At 47.3% G+C, this 27,098-nt stretch overlaps 1 protein-coding gene across 1 annotated transcript in view; it reads left to right on the plus strand.

The window, feature by feature from the left end:
• Positions 1 to 25,697, plus strand: part of LOC306914938 (palmitoyltransferase ZDHHC16B-like) — a 32,176-nt gene extending 6,479 nt beyond the window's left edge. The window contains exons 2-11 of the mRNA XM_079492175.1: positions 4,302 to 4,495; positions 4,747 to 4,925; positions 6,474 to 6,668; positions 6,818 to 6,906; positions 7,069 to 7,097; positions 7,557 to 7,690; positions 20,444 to 20,529; positions 20,628 to 20,751; positions 20,955 to 21,025; positions 24,920 to 25,697. Of these exons, the coding sequence (XP_079348301.1) occupies positions 4,387 to 4,495; positions 4,747 to 4,925; positions 6,474 to 6,668; positions 6,818 to 6,906; positions 7,069 to 7,097; positions 7,557 to 7,690; positions 20,444 to 20,529; positions 20,628 to 20,751; positions 20,955 to 21,025; positions 24,920 to 25,025 (1,122 nt within the window). The 5' untranslated portion in view covers positions 4,302 to 4,386 and the 3' untranslated portion in view covers positions 25,026 to 25,697. The remainder of the gene's footprint in view (positions 1 to 4,301; positions 4,496 to 4,746; positions 4,926 to 6,473; positions 6,669 to 6,817; positions 6,907 to 7,068; positions 7,098 to 7,556; positions 7,691 to 20,443; positions 20,530 to 20,627; positions 20,752 to 20,954; positions 21,026 to 24,919) is intronic.
• The last annotated feature ends 1,401 nt before the right edge of the window (positions 25,698 to 27,098 follow it).

Here is a 27,098-nt window from a genome sequence, read left to right on the forward strand (position 1 = left end):
TGTGGGCAACCGTGCATACAAATACGTTTATGCATATACTACTGTACATGCATTTTTGTGAATAAAAACCCCCAATCAATCAATCAATCAATCAATCAATCAATAAAAAAAAATTCCACAGTTGCCTGTTAACAGCACTGCGTTGTGCTAATCTGGTGTTGGGTGAACACACAGATACAGAGTCTAGAAGGAGATTAGAGTAAAGCTCATTAATGTGACAGACACAACACGCACCGCATCATTTATCCTACAAACTCCTACACTGTGTAGTTACTTTGTAGTTTGTAGTAAACCTATATTTAGATGGTATAGATGGTATTTTTCAATAGCTAAAAGTGTAACATAATGTTAAAACACCAAAAAGGGTTCCCAAAAGTTTCACAATTGTAAAAAGAAAATCAGAAATAACAAAAGTAGCAGATCGGCAAGCTTTTCACTGTTTTCTTTTGACGTATAAAATAGGTTTTAAGTGGTTGATATTTTGTAGTGGGTGTTGTCGGGGGACATTAGCAGAACTTTGCCATCACTGTTGCTGCCATGCACTGTAATGGGCAGCGGTACTGGTACAGTACCCAAACCCCAATGACGGACGGTATAGTAATGTCAAATGTCAACGTCACTCAATCACCTGAATGTCATTATGTTTGATTAGGAGCTCAGGGCTTTGTTGATACCAGTCAGAGCTGATGATGCCTTATCGTGTGTGTGTGTGTGTGTGTGTGTGTGTGTGTGTGTGTGTGTGTGTGTGTGTGTGTGTGTGTGTGTGTGTGTGTGTGTGTGTGTGTGTGTGTGTGTGTGTGTGTGTGTGTGTGTGTGTGTGTGTGTGTGTGTGTGTGTGTGTGTGTGTGTGTGTGTGTGTGTGTGCCTCAGATACCCCTAGGGCAGGAAACGTTTTCATCAGCTACAGTTCAACCGCGAAGATCTGCGCTTGTAGATCTCCTATTTTCACTAGTTTGTGTCCCGGGCAAACGTCTATAATCTCTCTTCTGGGTTACAGGCTAAAAAGGTTTGGGAACCAGAGCTCTAAAGTGTAATACTGTAAATGTCAGCTGTCTGTGTGACTGTTGAGCTGTTGAAACGGAGCAGACAGTATTAATTGACTTTGAGGTTAGCGGTGGTGACCTTTGTAGTTAGTTTGTGGTTACCAGTTAATCTTAAGGGATTTCCTTCTCAATAGGTCTTCTTCTCACATGAGGAAGTCATGCACCTTCTGCCCTCTGGGGGGCGCCTCATGATGGGTGTTTTGGCTTGCCAGGTTGCAAGAAGTACTTATAACAACCATTATTCTCGTTCCTCGTTGTATAACATTAATTAATTAGCTGATTAACGGGAGCCGTTGCTCCGACCACTGCTCCACGTCCTCAAAGCAGACAAGACGCCTGCAGTGAGCCTTTATTAGCATCTCTGAAATGAAATGAAATGAAATGATTACTATATTTACCCAGGGTATCTGGGCTAAGCTCAAGAACTTGTTTCCAGCCAGGCCCTGCTCATAGAACATTTCATCGTAGTGGTTCAATGCCTTGTTCAAGGGCACTTCAGCGGTGGTAATTTTAACGTGTCGGACCGCTGATTCGAACTGGCGACCTTCCGGTATCAAGACCGCTCCGCTATCCGTTCGGCCACCGCTGCCACATGGAACCCACCTGCAGTGAGCCTTTATTAGCATCTCTAATTAATGATGCTCCCCTTTTTGGATCGATCACAACAAGACGTCCCATACATCCCCGTAACTCTGTCATCCCCGCCTGTCCCATACATCCCCGTAACTCTGTCATCCCCGCCTGTCCCATCCATCCCCGTAACTCTGTCGTCCCCGTCTGTCCCATCCATCCCCGTAACTCTGTCGTCCCCGTCTGTCCCATCCATCCCCGTAACTCTGTCGTCCCCGCCTGTCCCATCCATCCCCGTAACTCTGTCGTCCCCGTCTGTCCCATCCATCCCCGTAACTCTGTCGTACCCGCCTGTCCCGTCCCCGTAACTCTGTCATCCCCGCCTGTCCCATCCCCGTAACTCTGTCATCCCCGCCTGTCCCATCCCCGTAACTCTGTCATCCCCGCCTGTCCCATCCCCGTAACTCTGTCGTCCCCGCCTGTCCCATCCCCGTAACTCTGTCATCCCCGCCTGTCCCATCCCCGTAACTCTGTCGTCCCCGCCTGTCCCATCCCCGTAACTCTGTCATCCCCGCCTGTCCCATCCATCCCCGTAACTCTGTCGTCCCCGCCTGTCCCATCCCCGTAACTCTGTCGTCCCCGCCTGTCCCATCCCCGTAACTCTGTCATCCCCGCCTGTCCCATCCCCGTAACTCTGTCATCCCCGCCTGTCCCATCCCCGTAACTCTGTCATCCCCGCCTGTCCCATCCCCGTAACTCTGTCATCCCCGCCTGTCCCATCCCCGTAACTCTGTCGTCCCCGCCTGTCCCATCCCCGTAACTCTGTCGTCCCCGCCTGTCCCATCCCCGTAACTCTGTCGTCCCCGCCTGTCCCATCCCCGTAACTCTGTCATCCCCGCCTGTCCCATCCCCGTAACTCTGTCATCCCCGCCTGTCCCATCCCCGTAACTCTGTCATCCCCGCCTGTCCCATCCCCGTAACTCTGTCGTCCCCGCCTGTCCCATCCCCGTAACTCTGTCGTCCCCGCCTGTCCCATCCCCGTAACTCTGTCGTCCCCGCCTGTCCCATCCCCGTAACTCTGTCATCCCCGCCTGTCCCATCCCCGTAACTCTGTCGTCCCCGCCTGTCCCATCCCCGTAACTCTGTCGTCCCCGCCTGTCCCATCCCCGTAACTCTGTCGTCCCCGCCTGTCCCATCCCCGTAACCAATACTCACTTTCATGACATGGTGCCGCACGGCGATCAGGTAACCACCGCACTTATTCCCTCCTTAAGAAATTCATCTCCCCTGCTTTCATCCTCTTATAAGGTTACTGCTTTTTGCATCCACACACACACACACACACACACACACACACACACACACACACACACACACACACACACACACACACACACACACACACACACACACACACACACACACACACACACACACACACACACACACACACCTCCCCATGTGGGTTCCTAAAAGACTTCTTGGCCTCGTCTGATCTCTTTTTGTGGTGAATTATTGATGGCAGAAGTGTTTTTCTTTTGTGCAGTGCGGATGCGCCGCGTGCGCAGCTCATTACTCGAAAGGCCCCGTCCTCGTTTCCCTTAAGATTGATTGATTGATTGATGATGGGCGGAACAACATCAGGCTCCTCCCTCCCTTATGGGCGGGACAACGTCAGGCTCCTCCTTCCCTCACCTGATTTGGATTGACTTGGTGACTTTTTGTGCGTAGAGAGAGAGAGAGAGGACACATGATGATGTGTCTCTTCGTAGAATTTGCCGAACGGGCCGTCTCGCGTCGGTTGGACTTTTGATTCCAGTGTTTAAATCCCGGGTAATTTCACCGATAGCATCCTGTGTGTTGAGATTAATAATATATTCATGACCCCTGTGAAGAACCGAGGACATTTTGTGAAAGAAATTGGGCAGTGAGTGAGAGAACATTTTTGACCGATAGAAAAGCTGAGAAGAAGACTCGCCTAATTTGACTCGTAATGCCTCCTTGCCTTTTTCGGAGAGAGGTGCCGCACCTGTGTTAAGGACCTTTTTCATTTGTAAGCTGCCTGGATATCAGACAAAGTCCCACTTGGTTGGGGGGGGGGGGACCCTGAAAAATGCATCTTTGACATAATTTTTTTTCCAAAACAGAGCGGGCTTCCAGTTTAACCTTTGACACCAGTTTCCGCTGTGTTCATCAGACTACTAAGAAAGGTGATATACGGTAGGCGGTGTAGGATAGGATAGGATAGGATAGGATAGGAGGAGAGGTTGTTTGAGCACGGAACAAAGAGAAGAGAAAGTTCCCGAGAGGTTCGACCCGACACCGCAACCGTCTCCAGAACAAAACGTTATATTTTTGTGACGTTTTGGAGAAATTCAGTGTAGGCTGCATTCTGAAAAGGGGGGACTCACCTCACGCATGGCTTCAGAAACGAGGGTCTCGTCCCCCCCTGCCTGCAACACACTTTAGACACAAGTCCAGACACGGACGGACGGACGACCTTCTAAAAACGCATAGCGCTACAAGAGAACCAAAAGGAGGACCATCCCTCATGATGGGGGCCCCGGCGGGCCCTGGGGGGGCCAACAATACAGGAGGACCGCATTACGAGGAGCTGCTGTTCTTCGCCGCCTGTTTGTGTAACTGTTGGGGCGTGTGTCTGTGTGTGTGTGTCTGTCTGGAGCACAGGGGCGGCTGCGGAGGAGGAGGAGGAGGAGGCCGGGCCGTGGGTGGTGGTGGTGGCAGTGCAGGCGCAGGTGGTGGCGCAGGTGGCATGCGACTGCAGCACAGCAGCTGGAGGTGGCAGCTGTCCCGTGCCATGAGGCTGACGCTGCGCTGGTGCCGCCGGTGGAGGTCGTCGTCGTCGCGGAGAGCCGGAGGAGGTACAGTACAGAGTACAGTAACAGTAGGCCTCTCACGGTTATTACGTAATCGATGCCTAATTGGCAATTTTTTTAGATGATCGCAATTGTTTTTTTTGTTTTTTTGCATGATCGTCAATCATTTTCATGTTGATTTTTTTGTTTTTTTTTGTTTTAAATAGCAGATATAGTTGATCTACATACAAGCTTAAAACACGTCAATCAAATCAATACAGTCAACTTAATAATTAAACTGGTTAAACTCTCGACAGCCCTAGGAGGAAGCGTGTCATCGTGGAGGCGTCCGTCTCTAGGCGCGGCGTGGGCGTACGGACGGCTGCTGCTCCGCTCGCTCTACCACAACAGCCTGTGTAACTCTGACACCATGCTGGACGCCGCCTTCGAGCCCGTCTACTGGATCGTGGACACCACAACGCGCTGGTTTGGAGTGGTGAGCACCTTTTAATATGTTAATGAATTACTAGTAGGGTTGTCCCGATCCGATCACGCCATTGTCAAATGATCGAAGTCGGATCGGGAGCAAAACAAATACAAAATAAAAACCCTGATCCCTAATATCAATATTATATCCATATCATGATATTAGACTGGATATTGTCCGTGATTTTTTTTTGTATTATTGTGATATGAATATATAAAGTGTTGAATGAAAATATAACTGGGAAAAATCGTTATCGGCAGATGCTAAAAGTCAAATGATGAAAACAACGTGATTGGGACATCCTTAAAGGACAACTTTAGTTTTTTTCAACCAAGGTTCATGTTTTAGGATGTTATTAGAGAAAGTAAAAGATGAGTGTTAATTATTTTTCATTTGCTGCTTTCTTTCGTTTTAGGGATTTTAGCTGTTTTTGACAGGGGGCGGGGGCATTCGAGCATGGGGCTAAATATGTATTTTTTATAGGGATTTATTTTTTTATTATTTACTATAGTCCTACTAGAAATTATCTGGCCACAGAAGATCACAGGATCTACTGAATGTGAAGGTAGTCTACTGGAGGTAAGCCACACTGTGTGTCATATAGGCTCAATATGTCAGTTTGACACATTCAGTTATAAAGTTTGGGGGAAAAAATACATATTTAGCCCCATGCTCGAATGCCCCCGCCCCCCTGTCAAAAACAGCTAAAATCCCTAAAACGAAAGAAAGCAGCAAATGAAAAGAAATTAACACTACTTTTTTACTTTCTCTAATAACAACCTAAAACATGAACCTTGGTTGAAAAAAACTAAAGTTGTCCTTTAATTACTAGTATAAATTGTTTGTACTGTAACTGTTCTGCTCTCTTGAAGTCTATTCTCTGTCATTTCTCTATCGTTTTGAAATTCACTCTTTCACTCTGTCCCTCTCTTTCTTCTCTCACTTTCCTTCCTTTCCACTCGACCTGTTTGATCTGGTTTGAATTTAGATGTTGTCATTAAATGGGGAGGCAACATAAGCCTTTGATTCAGCTATTACACTATGCTATATACACCTATTCGGAGCAGGTGCTTTATTGATATGTGTAACTCTACTATACTTGTTTGTCTAAAAAGGACTGAAATAAACTAACTCTCTCTGTATCTTCTCCCCCACATATGTCTGTCTCTCTCCCCGTCTGTCTCTCTCCCCCTCACCCTGTCTGTCTTCGTCCCTCTGTCTCTATGCCCTCCCACATCTCTCGGTATCAACTATCTCTGTCTGTCTGGCTCTCTCTCTCTGGCTCTGTCTGTCTGTCTGTCCCTCCCTCTCTCTCTCTGGCTCTGTCTGTCTGTCTGTCTGTCTCTCCCTCTCTCTGGCTCTGTCTGTCTGTCTGTCCCTCCCTCTCTCTCTCTGGCTCTGTCTGTCTGTCTGTCTGTCTCTCCCTCTCTCTGGCTCTGTCTGTCTGTCTGTCCCTCCCTCTCTCTCTCTGGCTCTGTCTGTCTGTCTGTCCCTCCCTCTCTCTGGCTCTGTCTGTCTGTCTGTCTGTCCCTCCCTCCCCTCCCCCTCCCCCCCCAGGTGTTTGTGTTCCTGGTGGTGGTGTTGACCGGCTCAGTGTGTATCATCGTGTATGCGTGTCTCCTGCCGGTGGTGCTGAGCACCTACCCGGTGCAGTGGATCGCGTGGCACCTCTGCTACGGCCACTGGCTGCTGCTCATGACCTCCTTCCACTACTACAAGGCCACCAGCACCGCCCCGGGACACCCGCCCCAGGTGAACGGCACCGTCTTTTTTTTAAAGATAATTTTTGGGGCTTTTTTGCCTATTATTTGACAGGTGACAGACAGTACGGGGACCCCCAGGGGTCCTTGAGAGAGCTCCAGAGTGTGTAATATAATCTGTCACTGTGTCTCCCCCTGCAGGACAAAGCAGACATCCCGTCGGTGTCCATCTGCAAGAAGTGCATCGTTCCAAAGCCAGCCAGGACGCATCACTGCAGCATCTGCAACGTGTAAGCAATTCAACCTCAACGGGCTTCTTCTTAACACCTAGAACGTTTTGAGTGACCAAATAAAAACTGGTGCGTGCGTGCGTGCGTGCGTGCGTGCGTGCGTGCGTGGTTGATTACATAATGAGATAAATCTTGCTCTGGTGTTTACCCGTTCTCTTCTAGGTGTATTCTGAAGATGGACCATCATTGTCGTATCCTTTTAACCAGTGCTTGTCAAAGAGGGGGGGGGGGTTGTTGATAGTTAGTTAGGAGGAACCAACATTTAGCTTTTTGAAACAAATAGCACCGATCTTTTGCAATCACACAAATTCAGCTTCTACGATCTATAAAGCTCACGAGTCGCGCTGCGACACGTTGTGAGCTTGTAGATCGCCTATTTTCAGCAAGTGTAAAATCAGTATTACGACGCCATCAAGGCCCGCCAAAATACATTTTAGTTTTACTAAAATCTTATGATATTAGGTCGACTAAAACCAGACCAACTGTAACACATTCCAGGCGACTAAAATGTGACTGAAAATTTATGAAAACTATTCATGATGAATGACTAAAACCTAAATTTTGCTGTCAAAATCAACGCAACATGTTGTATGTGGACCTTAGCGGCGGGTTCCTTCCTTCCTTCCTTCCTTCCTTCCTTCCTTCCACAGCCTGGCTGAACAACTGCGTGGGTCACTTCAACCATCGCTACTTCTTCTCCTTCTGCCTGTACATGACGCTGGGCTGCATGTACTGCAGCGTCAGCTGTAAGGACATGTTCCTGCAGGCCTACGATGCGGTGGAGGTGAGTGAGTGGGACCGTTGTGTGTGTGTGTGTGTGTGTGTGTGTGTGTGCCTACAGGGATGGGCAACTTTGACGATGGAGAGGGCCACTATATTTCCACACTCACTCCAGAGGGCCACTATATTTCCACACTCACTCCAGAGGGCCACTATAGTTTCACACTCACTCCAGAGGGCCACTATAGTTCCACACTCACTCCAGAGGGCCACTATATTTCCACACTCACTCCAGAGGGCCACTATAGTTCCACACTCACTCCAGAGGGCCACTATAGTTTCACACTCACTCCAGAGGGCCACTGTAGTTCCACACTCACTCCAGAGGGCCACTATATTTCCACACTCACTCCAGAGGGCCACTATATTTCCACACTCACTCCAGAGGGCCACTATAGTTCCACACTCACTCCAGAGGGCCACTATAGTTTCACACTCACTCCAGAGGGCCACTATAGTTCCACACTCACTCCAAGAGGGCCACTATATTTCCACACTCACTCCATAGGGCCACTATAGTTCCACACTCACTCCAGAGGGACACTATAGTTCCACACTCACTCCAGAGGGACACTATAGTTCCACACTCACTCCAGAGGGACACTATAGTTCCACTCACTCCAGAGGGCCACTATAGTTCCACTCACTCCAGAGGGCCACTATAGTTCCACACTCACTCCAGAGGGCCACTATAGTTCCACACTCACTCCAGAGGGCCACTATAGTTCCACATTCACTCCAGAGGGACACTATAGTTCCACACTCACACCAGAGGGCCACTATAGTTCCACACTCACGCCAGAGGGCCACTATAGTTCCACACTCACTCCAGAAGGCCACTATAGTTTCACACTCACTCCAGAGGGCCACTATATTTCCACACTCACTCCAGAGGGCCACTATAGTTCCACACTCACTCCAGAGGGCCACTATAGTTTCACACTCACTCCAGAGGGCCACTATAGTTCCACACTCACTCCAGAGGGCCACTATAGTTCCACACTCACTCCAGAGGGCCACTATAGTTCCACACTCACTCCAGAGGGCCACTATAGTTTCACACTCACTCCAGAGGGCCACTATAGTTCCACACTCACTCCAAGAGGGCCACTATATTTCCACACTCACTCCAGAGGGCCACTATAGTTCCACACTCACTCCAGAGGGCCACTATAGTTCCACACTCACTCCAGAGGGCCACTATAGTTCCACACTCACTCCAGAGGGCCACTATAGTTCCACACTCATTCCAGAGGGCCACTATAGTTCCACACTCACTCCAGAGGGACACTATAGTTCCACACTCACTCCAGAGGGCCACTATAGTTCCACACTCACTCCAGAGGGCCACTATAGTTCCACACTCACTCCAGAGGGCCACTATATTTCCACACTCACTCCAGAGGGCCACTGTAGTTCCACACTCACTCCAGAGGGCCACTATATTTCCACACTCACTCCAGAGGGCCACTATAGTTCCACACTCACTCCAAAGGGCCACTATAGTTCCACACTCACTCCAGAGGGCCACTATAGTTCCACACTCACTCCAGAGGGCCACTATATTTCCACACTCACTCCAGAGGGCCACTGTAGTTCCACACTCACTCCAGAGGGCCACTATATTTCCACACTCACTCCAGAGGGCCACTATATTTCCACACTCACTCCAGAGGGCCACTATATTTCCACACTCACTCCAGAGGGCCACTATAGTTCCACACTCACTCCAGAGGGCCACTATAGTTCCACACTCACTCCAGAGGGCCACTATATTTCCACACTCACTCCAGAGGGCCACTATATTTCCACACTCACTCCAGAGGGCCACTATATTTCCACACTCACTCCAGAGGGCCACTATATTTCCACACTCACTCCAGAGGGCCATTATATTTCCACACTCACTCCAGAGGGCCACTATATTTCCACACTCAATCCAGAGGGCCACTATAGTTCCACACTCACTCCAGAGGGCCACTATATTTCCACACTCACTCCAGAGGGCCACTATATTTCCACACTCACTCCAGAGGGCCACTATAGTTCCACACTCACTCCAGAGGGCCACTATAGTTTCACACTCACTCCAGAGGGCCACTATAGTTCCACACTCACTCCAGAGGGCCACTATAGTTCCACACTCACTCCAGAGGGCCACTATAGTTCCACACTCACTCCAGAGGGCCACTATAGTTCCACACTCACTCCAGAGGGACACTATAGTTCCACACTCACACCAGAGGGCCACTATAGTTCCACACTCACGCCAGAGGGCCACTATAGTTCCACACTCACTCCAGAAGGCCACTTTAGTTTCACACTCACTCCAGAGGGCCACTATATTTCCACACTCACTCCAGAGGGCCACTATAGTTCCACACTCACTCCAGAGGGCCACTATAGTTTCACACTCACTCCAGAGGGCCACTATAGTTCCACACTCACTCCAAGAGGGCCACTATATTTCCACACTCACTCCATAGGGCCACTATATTTCCACACTCACTCCAGAGGGCCACTATATTTCCACACTCACTCCAGAGGGCCACTATAGTTCCACACTCACTCCAGAGGGCCACTATATTTCCACACTCACTCCAGACGGCCACTGTAGTTCCACACTCACTCCAGAGGGCCACTATATTTCCACACTCACTCCAGAGGGCCACTATATTTCCACACTCACTCCAGAGGGCCACTATAGTTCCACACTCACACCAGAGGGCCACTATAGTTCCACACTCACGCCAGAGGGCCACTATAGTTCCACACTCACTCCAGAAGGCCACTATAGTTTCACACTCACTCCAGAGGGCCACTATATTTCCACACTCACTCCAGAGGGCCACTATAGTTCCACACTCACTCCAGAGGGCCACTATAGTTTCACACTCACTCCAGAGGGCCACTATAGTTCCACACTCACTCCAGAGGGCCACTATAGTTCCACACTCACTCCAGAGGGCCACTATAGTTCCACATTCACTCCAGAGGGACACTATAGTTCCACACTCACTCCAGAGGGCCACTATAGTTCCACACTCACTCCAGAGGGCCACTATAGTTCCACACTCACTCCAGAGGGCCACTATAGTTCCACATTCACTCCAGAGGGTCACTATAGTTCCACACTCACTCCAGAGGGCCACTATATTTCCACACTCACTCCAGAGGGCCACTATATTTCCACACTCACTCCAGAGGGCCACTATATTTCCACACTCACTCCAGAGGGCCACTATAGTTCCACACTCACTCCAGAGGGACACTATAGTTCCACACTCACTCCAGAGGGCCACTATAGTTCCACACTCACTCCAGAGGGCCACTATAGTTCCACACTCACTCCAGAGGGCCACTATATTTCCACACTCACTCCAGACGGCCACTGTAGTTCCACACTCACTCCAGAGGGCCACTATATTTCCACACTCACTCCAGAGGGCCACTATATTTCCACACTCACTCCAGAGGGCCACTATAGTTCCACACTCACTCCAGAGGGCCACTATAGTTTCACACTCACTCCAGAGGGCCACTATAGTTCCACACTCACTCCAAGAGGGCCACTATATTTCCACACTCACTCCATAGGGCCACTATAGTTCCACACTCACTCCAGAGGGCCACTATAGTTCCACACTCACTCCAGAGGGCCACTATAGTTCCACATTCACTCCAGAGGGACACTATAGTTCCACACTCACACCAGAGGGCCACTATAGTTCCACACTCACGCCAGAGGGCCACTATAGTTCCACACTCACTCCAGAAGGCCACTATAGTTTCACACTCACTCCAGAGGGCCACTATATTTCCACACTCACTCCAGAGGGCCACTATAGTTCCACACTCACTCCAGAGGGCCACTATAGTTTCACACTCACTCCAGAGGGCCACTATAGTTCCACACTCACTCCAGAGGGCCACTATAGTTCCACACTCACTCCAGAGGGCCACTATAGTTCCACATTCACTCCAGAGGGACACTATAGTTCCACACTCACTCCAGAGGGCCACTATATTTCCACACTCACTCCAGAGGGCCACTATATTTCCACACTCACTCCAGAGGGCCACTATAGTTCCACACTCACTCCAGAGGGCCACTATATTTCCACACTCACTCCAGAGGGCCACTATATTTCCACACTCACTCCAAGAGGGCCACTATATTTCCACACTCACTCCAGAGGGCCACTATATTTCCACACTCACTCCAGAGGGCCATTATATTTCCACACTCACTCCAGAGGGCCACTATATTTCCACACTCAATCCAGAGGGCCACTATAGTTCCACACTCACTCCAGAGGGCCACTATATTTCCACACTCACTCCAGAGGGCCACTATATTTCCACACTCACTCCAGAGGGCCACTATAGTTCCACACTCACTCCAGAGGGCCACTATAGTTTCACACTCACTCCAGAGGGCCACTATAGTTCCACACTCACTCCAGAGGGCCACTATAGTTCCACACTCACTCCAGAGGGCCACTATAGTTCCACACTCACTCCAGAGGGCCACTATAGTTCCACACTCACTCCAGAGGGACACTATAGTTCCACACTCACACCAGAGGGCCACTATAGTTCCACACTCACGCCAGAGGGCCACTATAGTTCCACACTCACTCCAGAAGGCCACTTTAGTTTCACACTCACTCCAGAGGGCCACTATATTTCCACACTCACTCCAGAGGGCCACTATAGTTCCACACTCACTCCAGAGGGCCACTATAGTTTCACACTCACTCCAGAGGGCCACTATAGTTCCACACTCACTCCAAGAGGGCCACTATATTTCCACACTCACTCCATAGGGCCACTATATTTCCACACTCACTCCAGAGGGCCACTATATTTCCACACTCACTCCAGAGGGCCACTATAGTTCCACACTCACTCCAGAGGGCCACTATATTTCCACACTCACTCCAGACGGCCACTGTAGTTCCACACTCACTCCAGAGGGCCACTATATTTCCACACTCACTCCAGAGGGCCACTATATTTCCACACTCACTCCAGAGGGCCACTATAGTTCCACACTCACTCCAGAGGGCCACTATAGTTTCACACTCACTCCAGAGGGCCACTATAGTTCCACACTCACTCCAAGAGGGCCACTATATTTCCACACTCACTCCATAGGGCCACTATAGTTCCACACTCACTCCAGAGGGCCACTATAGTTCCACACTCACTCCAGAGGGCCACTATAGTTCCACATTCACTCCAGAGGGACACTATAGTTCCACACTCACACCAGAGGGCCACTATAGTTCCACACTCACGCCAGAGGGCCACTATAGTTCCACACTCACTCCAGAAGGCCACTATAGTTTCACACTCACTCCAGAGGGCCACTATATTTCCACACTCACTCCAGAGGGCCACTATAGTTCCACACTCACTCCAGAGGGCCACTATAGTTTCACACTCACTCCAGAGGGCCACTATAGTTCCACACTCACTCCAGAGGGCCACTATAGTTCCACACTCACTCCAGAGGGCCACTATAGTTCCACATTCACTCCAGAGGGACACTATAGTTTCACACTCACTCCAGAGGGCCACTATAGTTCCACACTCACTCCAGAGGGCCACTATAGTTCCACACTCACTCCAGAGGGCCACTATAGTTCCACATTCACTCCAGAGGGTCACTATAGTTCCACACTCACTCCAGAGGGCCACTATATTTCCACACTCACTCCAGAGGGCCACTATATTTCCACACTCACTCCAGAGGGCCACTATATTTCCACACTCACTCCAGAGGGCCACTATAGTTCCACACTCACTCCAGAGGGACACTATAGTTCCACACTCACTCCAGAGGGCCACTATAGTTCCACACTCACTCCAGAGGGCCACTATAGTTCCACACTCACTCCAGAGGGCCACTATATTTCCACACTCACTCCAGACGGCCACTGTAGTTCCACACTCACTCCAGAGGGCCACTATATTTCCACACTCACTCCAGAGGGCCACTATATTTCCACACTCACTCCAGAGGGCCACTATAGTTCCACACTCACTCCAGAGGGCCACTATAGTTTCACACTCACTCCAGAGGGCCACTATAGTTCCACACTCACTCCAAGAGGGCCACTATATTTCCACACTCACTCCATAGGGCCACTATAGTTCCACACTCACTCCAGAGGGCCACTATAGTTCCACACTCACTCCAGAGGGCCACTATAGTTCCACATTCACTCCAGAGGGACACTATAGTTCCACACTCACACCAGAGGGCCACTATAGTTCCACACTCACGCCAGAGGGCCACTATAGTTCCACACTCACTCCAGAAGGCCACTATAGTTTCACACTCACTCCAGAGGGCCACTATATTTCCACACTCACTCCAGAGGGCCACTATAGTTCCACACTCACTCCAGAGGGCCACTATAGTTTCACACTCACTCCAGAGGGCCACTATAGTTCCACACTCACTCCAGAGGGCCACTATAGTTCCACACTCACTCCAGAGGGCCACTATAGTTCCACATTCACTCCAGAGGGACACTATAGTTCCACACTCACTCCAGAGGGCCACTATATTTCCACACTCACTCCAGAGGGCCACTATATTTCCACACTCACTCCAGAGGGCCACTATAGTTCCACACTCACTCCAGAGGGCCACTATATTTCCACACTCACTCCAGAGGGCCACTATATTTCCACACTCACTCCAAGAGGGCCACTATATTTCCACACTCACTCCATAGGGCCACTATAGTTCCACACTCACTCCAGAGGGCCACTATAGTTCCACACTCACTCCAGAGGGACACTATAGTTCCACATTCATTCCAGAGGGACACTATAGTTCCACACTCACACCAGAGGGCCACTATAGTTCCACACTCACGCCAGAGGGCCACTATAGTTCCACACTCACTCCAGAAGGCCACTTTAGTTTCACACTCACTCCAGAGGGCCACTATATTTCCACACTCACTCCAGAGGGCCACTATAGTTCCACACTCACTCCAGAGGGCCACTATAGTTCCACACTCACTCCAGAGGGCCACTATAGTTCCACACTCACTCCAGAGGGCCACTATAGTTCCACACTCACTCCAGAAGGCCACTATAGTTCCACACTCACTCCAGAGGGCCACTATAGTTCCACACTCACTCCAGAAGGCCACTATAGTTCCACACTCACTCCAGAGGGACACTATAGTTCCACACTCACTCCAGAGGGCCACTATAGTTCCACATTCACTCCAGAGGGACACTATAGTTCCACACTCACTCCAGAGGGCCACTATATTTCCACACTCACTCCAGAGGGCCACTATATTTCCACACTCACTCCAGAGGGCCACTATAGTTCCACACTCACTCCAGAGGGCCACTATATTTCCACACTCACTCCAGAGGGCCACTATATTTCCACACTCACTCCAAGAGGGCCACTATATTTCCACACTCACTCCATAGGGCCACTATAGTTCCACACTCACTCCAGAGGGCCACTATAGTTCCACACTCACTCCAGAGGGCCACTATAGTTCCACACTCACTCCAGAGGGACACTATAGTTCCACATTCACTCCAGAGGGACACTATAGTTCCACACTCACGCCAGAGGGCCACTATAGTTCCACACTCACGCCAGAGGGCCACTATAGTTCCACACTCACTCCAGAAGGCCACTTTAGTTTCACACTCACTCCAGAGGGCCACTATATTTCCACACTCACTCCAGAGGGCCACTATAGTTCCACCCTCACTCCAGAGGGCCACTATAGTTCCACCCTCACTCCAGAGGGCCACTATAGTTCCACACTCACTCCAGAGGGACACTATAGTTCCACACTCACTCCAGAGGGCCACTATAGTTCCACACTGACTCCAGAGGGCCACTATAGTTCCACCCTCACTCCAGAGGGCCACTATAGTTCCACCCTCACTCCAGAGGGCCACTATAGTTCCACACTCACTCCAGAGGGCCACTATAGTTCCACCCTCACTCCAGAGGGCCACTATAGTTCCACCCTCACTCCAGAGGGCCACTATAGTTCCACACTCACTCCAGAGGGCCACTATATTTCCTCCAGGGCCACATTGCATATTACTGTCCGATCTACAAGCACGGTTTATAACGGTACATATTAAAGGCTGTTGTTGTATTGCCTTGTTTTAAAACATTTAAAAGGGGGTTTAAAATACATTGAATAAAACATGAGGTGAACACCGTCCGTACTGTACCTTCCAGGTTTATTTAACTGGTCTAACTGTAGCAGTGTTGTTTTTGTCGACTAAAACTAAGACAAAAAATGTTCGTCGACTACCTTTTTTCACTGACGAAAACTAAATGGAAACTAAATGAAAACTAAGCCATGGTGACTAAAACTAAGACTAAATACACTGACAATTTCGTCAACAAATAAAAACTAGACTAAAATGTTAGGAAGAGACTAGTGGACAAGAGATCCAGTATAAGTAATTTCACACTTGGTTGCATGTTGAAAATAGCCGGCTATTTTCAGCAAGTGTAAAATGAGCCATTTCGACGGCATCAAGGCCAGACAAAATACATTTTAGTCGACTAAATCAACCTTAGACTTAGTCGACTAAAATCTTATGATATTTAGTCGACTAAAACTAGACGAAACACTAAAACATTCCAGGTGACTAAAATGTGACAAACTAAATTAAATCTATTCAAGAGACTATGACTAAAACTAAAATCAAAATGTGCTGCCAAAAACAACACTGAACTGTAGAAGCCAAGGAGCTGAAACGGAAGAAAACATCTGTTGTTTTCGGGGTTTCGGGTTTACCTCCGGCCGCCGGGGCAGGAGAAGAGCTCACCTGGCTGTTGATTGGGCAGGAGAAGGGCTCACCTGGCTGTTGATTGGGAGACAGATTAAGGAGTAAGCCGATGACTGCCGTCTCTGAATAGTAATTTGGTTGAGCGGTCACAAGGCCACGGTCCTCCAGAACCCTTCGGGATCGCTTTACCACTCTCACTATCATGTTGGGACGTGTACGTACGGTGTAACGTGTACGTACGGTGTAACTTACCCATATGGCGACTCCATGCCAGGAGAAACACCCAGCTGGAAGACTTGGGGGGTATCGGTTACAATATGTGACCAGAGTTGACTGAGAGACTGCCATCGCGCAAATTACAGCTTTTCACGGTTTTCACCAGAGGAGAAAAAACATTTTTTTCTCCAAAATGAGTTTATAGCACAGGCAGACTCTTCACATACTGAAAGCATGTCTGAAATAAGTGTCAGAGATGAAATCGACATGTAAATAATAAATAAATGCCCAAACATGTAGCTAGGTGTAATGTTAGAGACCACAGAAGTGAACCTTTCAAGCCTGTTTTCTCAACTCACTGTTTTCTGCAAGCCATATCTCCAAAACTGGTGGGTCAAACTGAACAACCAATATGTCCATTTGAAGCTATGATTCCCTGCTTTCATATGACATGAAAATGTGCTTGAAATGTACTGTAATTCTGCAAACTGTTAATACATATTTCAATCAATCAATCAAACCCCAAAAAGCAATTGTCCAATGCCAATCCGTAATAATGCTAATGACCGTAGTCTTACCGTGTGTTACATGAAAACTCCTCAAAGCGCTTACATTCTAAAACCTGACCTGAGGTTTCTGGAAAATGTCAAATTCTAAAAATAAATATGTTGCTACATGTATAGCAACAACTAATGAGACACAGAGGCATCTGGATTGAAATATAGAACATAGTATAGGTTGGTTTAAATGGGTTTACCAATACATTATCAATAAGAAAAGTATTAAGGTTTAATATACAACTTGCCAGCCCTGCATGTTTACAAGCTGTTTGTTTATGTTCTATTTCTCTAGCAATACAGGCTTGTTCAGGAAGCTTGGGCTGCTTGGGCTGCTGAAATGAAAATACACTCATACAATATGACTGGACAGGTACAGCTGCTAGCTAGTTGCCGTAGTCGACTAGTCGTAGACCAGTAGGACAGGTACAGCTGCTAGCTAGTTGCCGTAGTCGACTAGTCGTAGACCATTAGAGGACAGGTACAGCTGCTAGCTAGTTGCCGTAGTCGACTAGTCGTAGACCATTAGGACAGGTACAGCTGCTAGCTAGTTGCCGTAGTCGACTAGTCGTAGACCATTAGTGGACAGGTACAGCTGCTAGCTAGTTGCCGTAGTCGACTAGTTGTAGACCAATAGAGGACAGGTACAGCTGCTAGCTAGTTGCCGTAGTCGACTAGTTGTAGACCATTAGGACAGGTACAGCTGCTAGCTAGTTGCCGTAGTCGACTAGTTGTAGACCATTAGGACAGGTACAGCTGCTAGCTAGTTGCCGTAGTCGACTAGTTGTAGACCATTAGGACAGGTACAGCTGCTAGCTAGTTGCCGTAGTCGACTAGTCGTAGACCATTAGGACAGGTACAGCTGCTAGCTAGTTGCCGTAGTCGACTAGTTGTAGACCATTAGGACAGGTACAGCTGCTAGCTAGTTGCCGTAGTCGACTAGTCGTAGACCATTAGTGGACAGGTACAGCTGCTAGCTAGTTGCCGTAGTCGACTAGTTGTAGACCATTAGGACAGGTACAGCTGCTAGCTAGTTGCCGTAGTCGACTAGTCGTAGACCATTAGTGGACAGGTACAGCTGCTAGCTAGTTGCCGTAGTCGACTAGTCGTAGACCATTAGTGGACAGGTACAGCTGCTAGCTAGTTGCCGTAGTCGACTAGTCGTAGACCATTAGTGGACAGGTACAGCTGCTAGCTAGTTGCCGTAGTCGACTAGTCGTAGACCATTAGTGGACAGGTACAGCTGCTAGCTAGTTGCCGTAGTCGACTAGTCGTAGACCATTAGAGGACAGGTACAGCTGCTAGCTAGTTGCCATAGTCGACTAGTTGTAGACCAATAGAGGACAGGTACAGCTGCTAGCTAGTTGCCGTAGTCGACTAGTCGTAGACCAATAGAGGACAGGTACAGCTGCTAGCTAGTTGCCGTAGTCGACTAGTCGTAGACCAATAGAGGACAGGTACAGCTGCTAGCTAGTTGCCGTAGTCGACTAGTCGTAGACCAATAGAGGACAGGTACAGCTGCTAGCTAGTTGCCGTAGTCGACTAGTCGTAGACCAATAGAGGACAGGTACAGCTGCTAGCTAGTTGCCGTAGTCGACTAGTCGTAGACCAATAGAGGACAGGTACAGCTGCTAGCTAGTTGCCGTAGTCGACTAGTCGTAGACCAATAGAGGACAGGTACAGCTGCTAGCTAGTTGCCGTAGTCGACTAGTCGTAGACCAATAGAGGACAGGTACAGCTGCTAGCTAGTTGCCGTAGTCGACTAGTCGTAGACCAATAGAGGACAGGTACAGCTGCTAGCTAGTTGCCGTAGTCGACTAGTCGTAGACCAATAGAGGACAGGTACAGCTGCTAGCTAGTTGCCGTAGTCGACTAGTCGTAGACCAATAGAGGACAGGTACAGCTGCTAGCTAGTTGCCGTAGTCGACTAGTCGTAGACCATTAGTGGACAGGTACAGCTGCTAGCTAGTTGCCGTAGTCGACTAGTCGTAGACCAATAGAGGACAGGTACAGCTGCTAGCTAGTTGCCGTAGTCGACTAGTCGTAGACCAATAGAGGACAGGTACAGCTGCTAGCTAGTTGCCGTAGTCGACTAGTCGTAGACCAATAGAGGACAGGTACAGCTGCTAGCTAGTTGCCGTAGTCGACTAGTCGTAGACCAATAGAGGACAGGTACAGCTGCTAGCTAGTTGCCGTAGTCGACTAGTCGTAGACCAATAGAGGACAGGTACAGCTGCTAGCTAGTTGCCGTAGTCGACTAGTCGTAGACCATTAGAGGTAATCAAAGGACAAGATTCTTGGGGAGAATCTCCTCCTTTTGTTAACAAGAGGGCTCTCAGGACTTTAGCTGGAGCTCCGGGTGTGGCTGCAACCGCGCCCTGCAGCCGGCGGAAACTAGAGTTCTCAACAGGCCCGAAAATGAAGACCCATGTCCTACCTGGGCCCTCATCAAACCCTGTACACTCAAGACACGCTCCATATGTGGCCAATACAGAATTCATTCCATATGTTGATCTGACCCCTCCATGCCAAAGCACCAGCCAGTGCTCGCCCAGCAGTCTGCTGTCACCCAGGCAGATATGTTGATCTGACCCCCCCATTCCAAAGCGCCAGCGCTCGCCCAGCAGTCTGCTGTCACCCAGGCAGATATGTTGATCTGACCCCCCATGCCAAAGCGCCAGCGCTCGCCCAGCAGTCTGCTGTCACCCAGGCAGATATGTTGATCTTACCCCCCATTCCAAAGCGCCAGCGCTCGCCCAGCAGTCTGCTGTCACCCAGGCGGATATGTTGATCTGACCCCCCCCCATGCCAAAGCGCCAGCACTCGCCCAGCAGTCTGCTGTCACCCAGGCAGATATGTTGATCTGACCCCCCCATGCCAAAGCGCCAGCACTCGCCCAGCATTCTGCTGTCACCCAGGCAGATATGTTGATCTGACCCCCCCCATGCCAAAGCGCCAGCACTCGCCCAGCATTCTGCTGTCACCCAGGCAGACATGTTGATCTGACCCCCCCATGCCAAAGCACCAGCGCTCGCCCAGCAGTCTGCCGTCACCCAGGCGGATGCGTGTCGCTTCTCGACTCTTACTGGTGTTTCGTCGACTGGAATGCCAAAGACAGGATACCGTATTAGATAATATTGACCTTGTGACCTCTGTCCTGTCCCTGTGTGTAGAGTTACTACCAGACTCCTCCCCCGGCGTTCACCTTCAGAGAGACCACCAGCCACAAGAGCATCATCTTCCTCTGGGTTCTCACCAGGTGGGTACCACAGCCCAAGGAGGGGTTTTTTGTGTTCTCTGTGAATCTCACTTATACGCAATATAGGTTGTTGATGTTGTAATGTCACCTCCCTGCAGCTCGGTGGCAGTAGCTCTGGGGGGGCTGACCCTCTGGCACTCCATACTCATCACGCGAGGAGAGACCAGCGTGGAGCGCCACATCAACCACAAGGAGACTAGGCGGCTTAGAGACCTGGGCAAGGTGAGTCGGCATGCTAATGTTACTTAGCGCCTTAGAGACCAGGGGAAGGTGAGTCGGCATGCTAACATTAGTTAGCATGCCGCCACTAACTAACGGTTAGTCTGGTTAGTTACTAACCAGCCTCTCACTGTGCGTTCCCTCCCCAGGGGTTCAGAAACCGGTACCACCACTAACTAACCTCTCACTGTGCGTTCCCTCCCCAGGGGTTCAGAAACCCGTACCACCACGGCAACATCAACAACTGGAAGATCTTTCTTGGTGTGGAGAAGAGGAGGTGAGTCACATTAAAACTGCAACCATACTGTATGAACTACAATAAAGATGACGCGACGCGTCTAATCCGCCATCTAGTCTGGTGCAAATATCATCGACCAGACGAGGTATTGCCGACACCAGGGTTTTAATGGAAGAGTAGGTAGTAGGATAACCACCTCTAACCACTGCTCATGTACTAGTATTGAATTAACATACAGATCTACTAGTTAAATTAACATACAGTACATACAGATGTACTAGTTAATATTGTACTAGTTAGTGTATTAAAATAAGCTACCAGTGCACAGATGAACTAGTTAATATTGTACTAGTTAGTGTATTAAAATAAGCTACCAGTGCACAGATGAACTAGTTAATATTGTACTAGTTAGTGTATTAAAATAAGCTACCAGTGCACAGATGTACTAGTTAATATTGTACTAGTTAGTGTATTAAAATAAGCTACCAGTGCACAGATGAACTAGTTAATATTGTACTAGTTAGTGTATTAAAATAAGCTACCAGTGCACAGATGAACTAGTTAATATTGTACTAGTTAGTGTATTAAAATAAGCTACCAGTGCACAGATGAACTAGTTAATATTGTACTAGTTAGTGTATTAAAATAAGCTACCAGTGCACAGATGAACTAGTTAATATTGTACTAGTTAGTGTATTAAAATAAGCTACCAGTGCACAGATGAACTAGTTCATATTGTACTAGTTAGTGTATTAAAATAAGCTACCAGTGCACAGATGAACTAGTTAATATTGTACTAGTTAGTGTATTAAAATAAGCTACCAGTGCACAGATGAACTAGTTAATATTGTACTAGTTAGTGTATTAAAATAAGCTACCAGTGCACAGATGAACTAGTTAATATTGTACTAGTTAGTGTATTAAAATAAGCTACCAGTGCACAGATGAACTAGTTAATATTGTACTAGTTAGTGTATTAAAATAAGCTACCAGTGCACAGATGAACTAGTTAATATTGTACTAGTTAGTGTATTAAAATAAGCTACCAGTGCACAGATGAACTAGTTAATATTGTACTAGTTAGTGTATTAAAATAAGCTACCAGTGCACAGATGAACTAGTTAATATTGTACTAGTTAGTGTATTAAAATAAGCTACCAGTGCACAGATGAACTAGTTAATATTGTACTAGTTAGTGTATTAAAATAAGCTACCAGTGCACAGATGAACTAGTTAATATTGTACTAGTTAGTGTATTAAAATAAGCTACCAGTGCACAGATGAACTAGTTAATATTGTACTAGTTAGTGTATTAAAATAAGCTACCAGTGCACAGATGAACTAGTTAATATTGTACTAGTTAGTGTATTAAAATAAGCTACCAGTGCACAGATGAACTAGTTAATATTGTACTAGTTAGTGTATTAAAATAAGCTACCAGTGCACAGATTAACTAGTTAATATTGTACTAGTTAGTGTATTAAAATAAGCTACCAGTGCACAGATGAACTAGTTAATATTGTACTAGTTAGTGTATTAAAATAAGCTACCAGTGCACAGATGAACTAGTTAATATTGTACTAGTTAGTGTATTAAAATAAGCTACCAGTGCACAGATGAACTAGTTAATATTGTACTAGTTAGTGTATTAAAATAAGCTACCAGTGCACAGATGAACTAGTTAATATTGTACTAGTTAGTGTATTAAAATAAGCTACCAGTGCACAGATGAACTAGTTAATATTGTACTAGTTAGTGTATTAAAATAAGCTACCAGTGCACAGATGAACTAGTTAATATTGTACTAGTTAGTGTATTAAAATAAGCTACCAGTGCACAGATGAACTAGTTAATATTGTACTAGTTAGTGTATTAAAATAAGCTACCAGTGCACAGATGAACTAGTTAATATTGTACTAGTTAGTGTATTAAAATAAGCTACCAGTGCACAGATGAACTAGTTAATATTGTACTAGTTAGTGTATTAAAATAAGCTACCAGTGCACAGATGAACTAGTTAATATTGTACTAGTTAGTGTATTAAAATAAGCTACCAGTGCACAGATGAACTAGTTAATATTGTACTAGTTAGTGTATTAAAATAAGCTACCAGTGCACAGATGAACTAGTTAATATTGTACTAGTTAGTGTATTAAAATAAGCTACCAGTGCACAGATGAACTAGTTAATATTGTACTAGTTAGTGTATTAAAATAAGCTACCAGTGCACAGATGAACTAGTTAATATTGTACTAGTTAGTGTATTAAAATAAGCTACCAGTGCACAGATGAACTAGTTAATATTGTACTAGTTAGTGTATTAAAATAAGCTACCAGTGCACAGATTAACTAGTTAATATTGTACTAGTTAGTGTATTAAAATAAGCTACCAGTGCACAGATGAACTAGTTAATATTGTACTAGTTAGTGTATTAAAATAAGCTACCAGTGCACAGATGAACTAGTTAATATTGTACTAGTTAGTGTATTAAAATAAGCTACCAGTGCACAGATGAACTAGTTAATATTGTACTAGTTAGTGTATTAAAATAAGCTACCAGTGCACAGATGAACTAGTTAATATTGTACTAGTTAGTGTATTAAAATAAGCTACCAGTGCACAGATGAACTAGTTAATATTGTACTAGTTAGTGTATTAAAATAAGCTACCAGTGCACAGATGAACTAGTTAATATTGTACTAGTTAGTGTATTAAAATAAGCTACCAGTGCACAGATGAACTAGTTAATATTGTACTAGTTAGTGTATTAAAATAAGCTACCAGTGCACAGATGAACTAGTTAATATTGTACTAGTTAGTGTATTAAAATAAGCTACCAGTGCACAGATGAACTAGTTAATATTGTACTAGTTAGTGTATTAAAATAAGCTACCAGTGCACAGATGAACTAGTTAATATTGTACTAGTTAGTGTATTAAAATAAGCTACCAGTGCACAGATGAACTAGTTAATATTGTATTAACACACTACTAGGGCATTAATTTACAAAAAATCACACCCGTGTGAACTGAGTGGTGTAAGGTTTTATATAGCATGATCAGCTGTGGTCTGACGTAATGTCTGACGTAATGAAATCACACCCGTGTGAACTGAGTGGTGTAAGGTCTTATATAGATTGATCAGCTGTGGTCTGACGTAATGTCTGACGTAATGAAATCACACCGTGTGAACTGAGTGGTGTAAGGTCTTATATAGACTGATCAGCTGTGGTCTGACGTAATGTCTGACGTAATGAAATCACACCCGGGTGAACTGAGTGACCACTTTCCTAGATCTAGGCTATTGAAGGCCTGAAGGCCATTCATTGAGAATGAATGGCCTTCAGGTCTGATTCTGGTAGGGTCGTCTTCGGGTCTGGTCAGGAGGGTCTGTCTCGGCAAAGAGCAGCCGTGATCTAATATTCTCTTGGTGTTGAACAAAACTTTGTCTTGCGTCTCGTCTATTGGGCTTCCCACCGTCTTTAAAGATCTTTGGCTAGGTAGGGTCGTCTTCTGATGTGATGATTTGTGACCATGAAGTTGATTCAGCTGGAGTTTTTGTCCGATGTGAGGTATTATATAAGGTAAGGTATTATATAGCCTGATCAGCTCTGATCTGACGTAATGAAATCACACCCGGATGTGATTTCACAACTGGCTTTTTTTTGTGCAGAAAAAATGAGCATGGTTGCTACGGTCATCCAGTTCACCCGGGTGTGATTTAATTACGTCAGAAATTATTTTGAACATAGCAACCATGCTCATTTTTTCTGCACAAAAAAGCCAGTTGTAGGAGTGGTTTACACCACTCAAAAAAACAACCCACAAAGCTAAATTCTAGAAAATTGGAGATAAGAGGTTTTCTGCTTGCCAGCAACAAACAACAGTGGTATAAATGGTAACATTGTTCCACCTTTTCTTTGTCTTCTTCAGTCACTGGGTGACGCGGGTCCTCCTGCCCTCCGGCCACCCCCCCGGAGAAGACGGCATCGTGTGGGAGTGCAGCTTCAGCCGACACGACGACCCCATGGCCATCTGACCCTTTTAAAAAGATCGTTTTGTGCCATAAAGACGTTACGTACATGTGGGAGGAGGATACGAGAGACAGAGCAGAGAGGGGATGCTAGACGCCACAGGTCGTCGTGAGCTGAAGGATTCAGATCACAGAGAAGAAGATTGTGTGCACAAACATCTCAATGCCTTATTCAGGCCAGGTGATGGAGGTCAGGCATCAACGGCAAACATCAAGGAAGAGAAAGAACATCCGCACACCAGTTTCTAGAGCTCCGAGACTTACTTTATTTAGAGGCAACAAAATGCAACGTTTCCACCTACATGGTCTTCATCAGGCAAATATTTGCCGTGTACTGTAGGTCGAAACGTTGCAGTTTGTTGCCTCTAAATAACTTTTTTGAGAGACAACAAAATGCAAAGTCTCGGAGCTCTAGAAACTAGTGTGCGGATGTTTCTTTCTCTTCCCTGAAGGATTCAGAGCCATGGCGTGAGCTCTGGTCCACTCTGTGAAGGATTCAGAGCCATGGCGTGAGCTTTGGTCCACTCTGTGATTCAGAGCCATGGTGTGAGCTTGGTCCACTCTGTGAAGGATTCAGAGCCATGGCGTGAGCTTTGGTCCACTCTGTGATTCAGAGCCATGGTGTGAGCTTGGTCCACTCTGTGAAGGATTCAGAGCCATGGCGTGAGCTTGGTCCACTCTGTGAAGGATTCAGAGCCATGGCGTGAGCTTTGGTCCACTCTGTGAAGGATTCAGAGCCATGGCGTGAGCTTGGTCCACTCTGTGAAGGATTCAGAGCCATGGCGTGAGCTTGGTCCACTCTGTGAAGGATTCAGAGCCATGGCGTGAGCTTTGGTCCACTCTGTGAAGGATTCAGAGCCATGGTGTGAGCTTGGTCCACTCTGTGGGTCCACTCTGTGGAGGATTCAGAGCCATGGCGTGAGCTTGGTCCACTCTGTGGGTCCACTCTGTGAAGGATTCAGAGCCATGGTGTGAGCTTGGTCCACTCTGTGGGTCCACTCTGTGGAGGATTCAGAGCCATGGCGTGAGCTTTGGTCCACTCTGTGAAGGATTCAGAGCCATGGCGTGAGCTTTGGTCCACTCTGTGAAGGATTCAGAGCCATGGCGTGAGCTTGGTCCACTCTGTGAAGGATTCAGAGCCATGGCGTGAGCTTGGTCCACTCTGTGATTCAGAGCCATGGTGTGAGCTTGGTCCACTCTGTGGGTCCACTCTGTGGGTCCACTCTGTGCCTTTTACAAGTAAAGCAGCACACGAGGACTCCTCGTCTGAAGTGAGTGGTGCTGTGCTGTGCTGTACTGTACTGTACTGTACTGTACTGTACTGTACTGTACTGTACTGTACTGTACTGTACTGTACTAGCCCTCCTCCTTGGCCTGGCCTGTCTGTGTGTTAGGCTGTGCAACAGTGACACTTGGTGGTGAACAAACGCTATTTCCGTGCTCGGACAGACCTAGGGACCCAGCCAGGGACAGACCCAGGGACACACATAGCTGTCTATAGGAGTGGTTGCACCACTCAAAAAACATGCATGGAACGGAACGAACACACATATACCACTCGGATCAGGCCTCCACATCCCGATGGGGGGCAAAGACCTCTTAGCGTCTCTCTCTCTCGCTGGCATCTCATCCTCCTTTATGGTTCTAAAGACCTCTTAGCGTCTCTCTCTCTCGCTGGCATCTCATCCTCCTTTATGGTTCTAAAGACCTCTTAGCGTCTCTCTCTCTCGCTGGCATCTCATCCTCCTTTATGGTTCTAAAGACCTCTTAGCGTCTCTCTCTCTCGCTGGCATCTCATCCTCCTTTATGGTTCTAAAGACCTCTTAGCGTCTCTCTCTCTCGCTGGCATCTCATCCTCCTTTATGGTTCTAAAGACCTCTTAGCGTCTCTCTCTCTCGCTGGCATCTCATCCTCCTTTATGGTTCTAAAGACCTCTTAGCGTCTCTCTCTCTCGCTGGCATCTCATCCTCCTTTATGGTTCTAAAGGGAGTGACCTTATACCGGAAAAAACAATCTCGTCTGTGTGTCATATATATATATATATATATATACACAGTACCAGCATTGCATGATTTTTCA

Source organism: Electrona antarctica (assembly GCF_951216825.1).
Source record: "Electrona antarctica genome assembly, chromosome: 22".
NCBI classification, from domain to species: domain Eukaryota; kingdom Metazoa; phylum Chordata; class Actinopteri; order Myctophiformes; family Myctophidae; genus Electrona; species Electrona antarctica.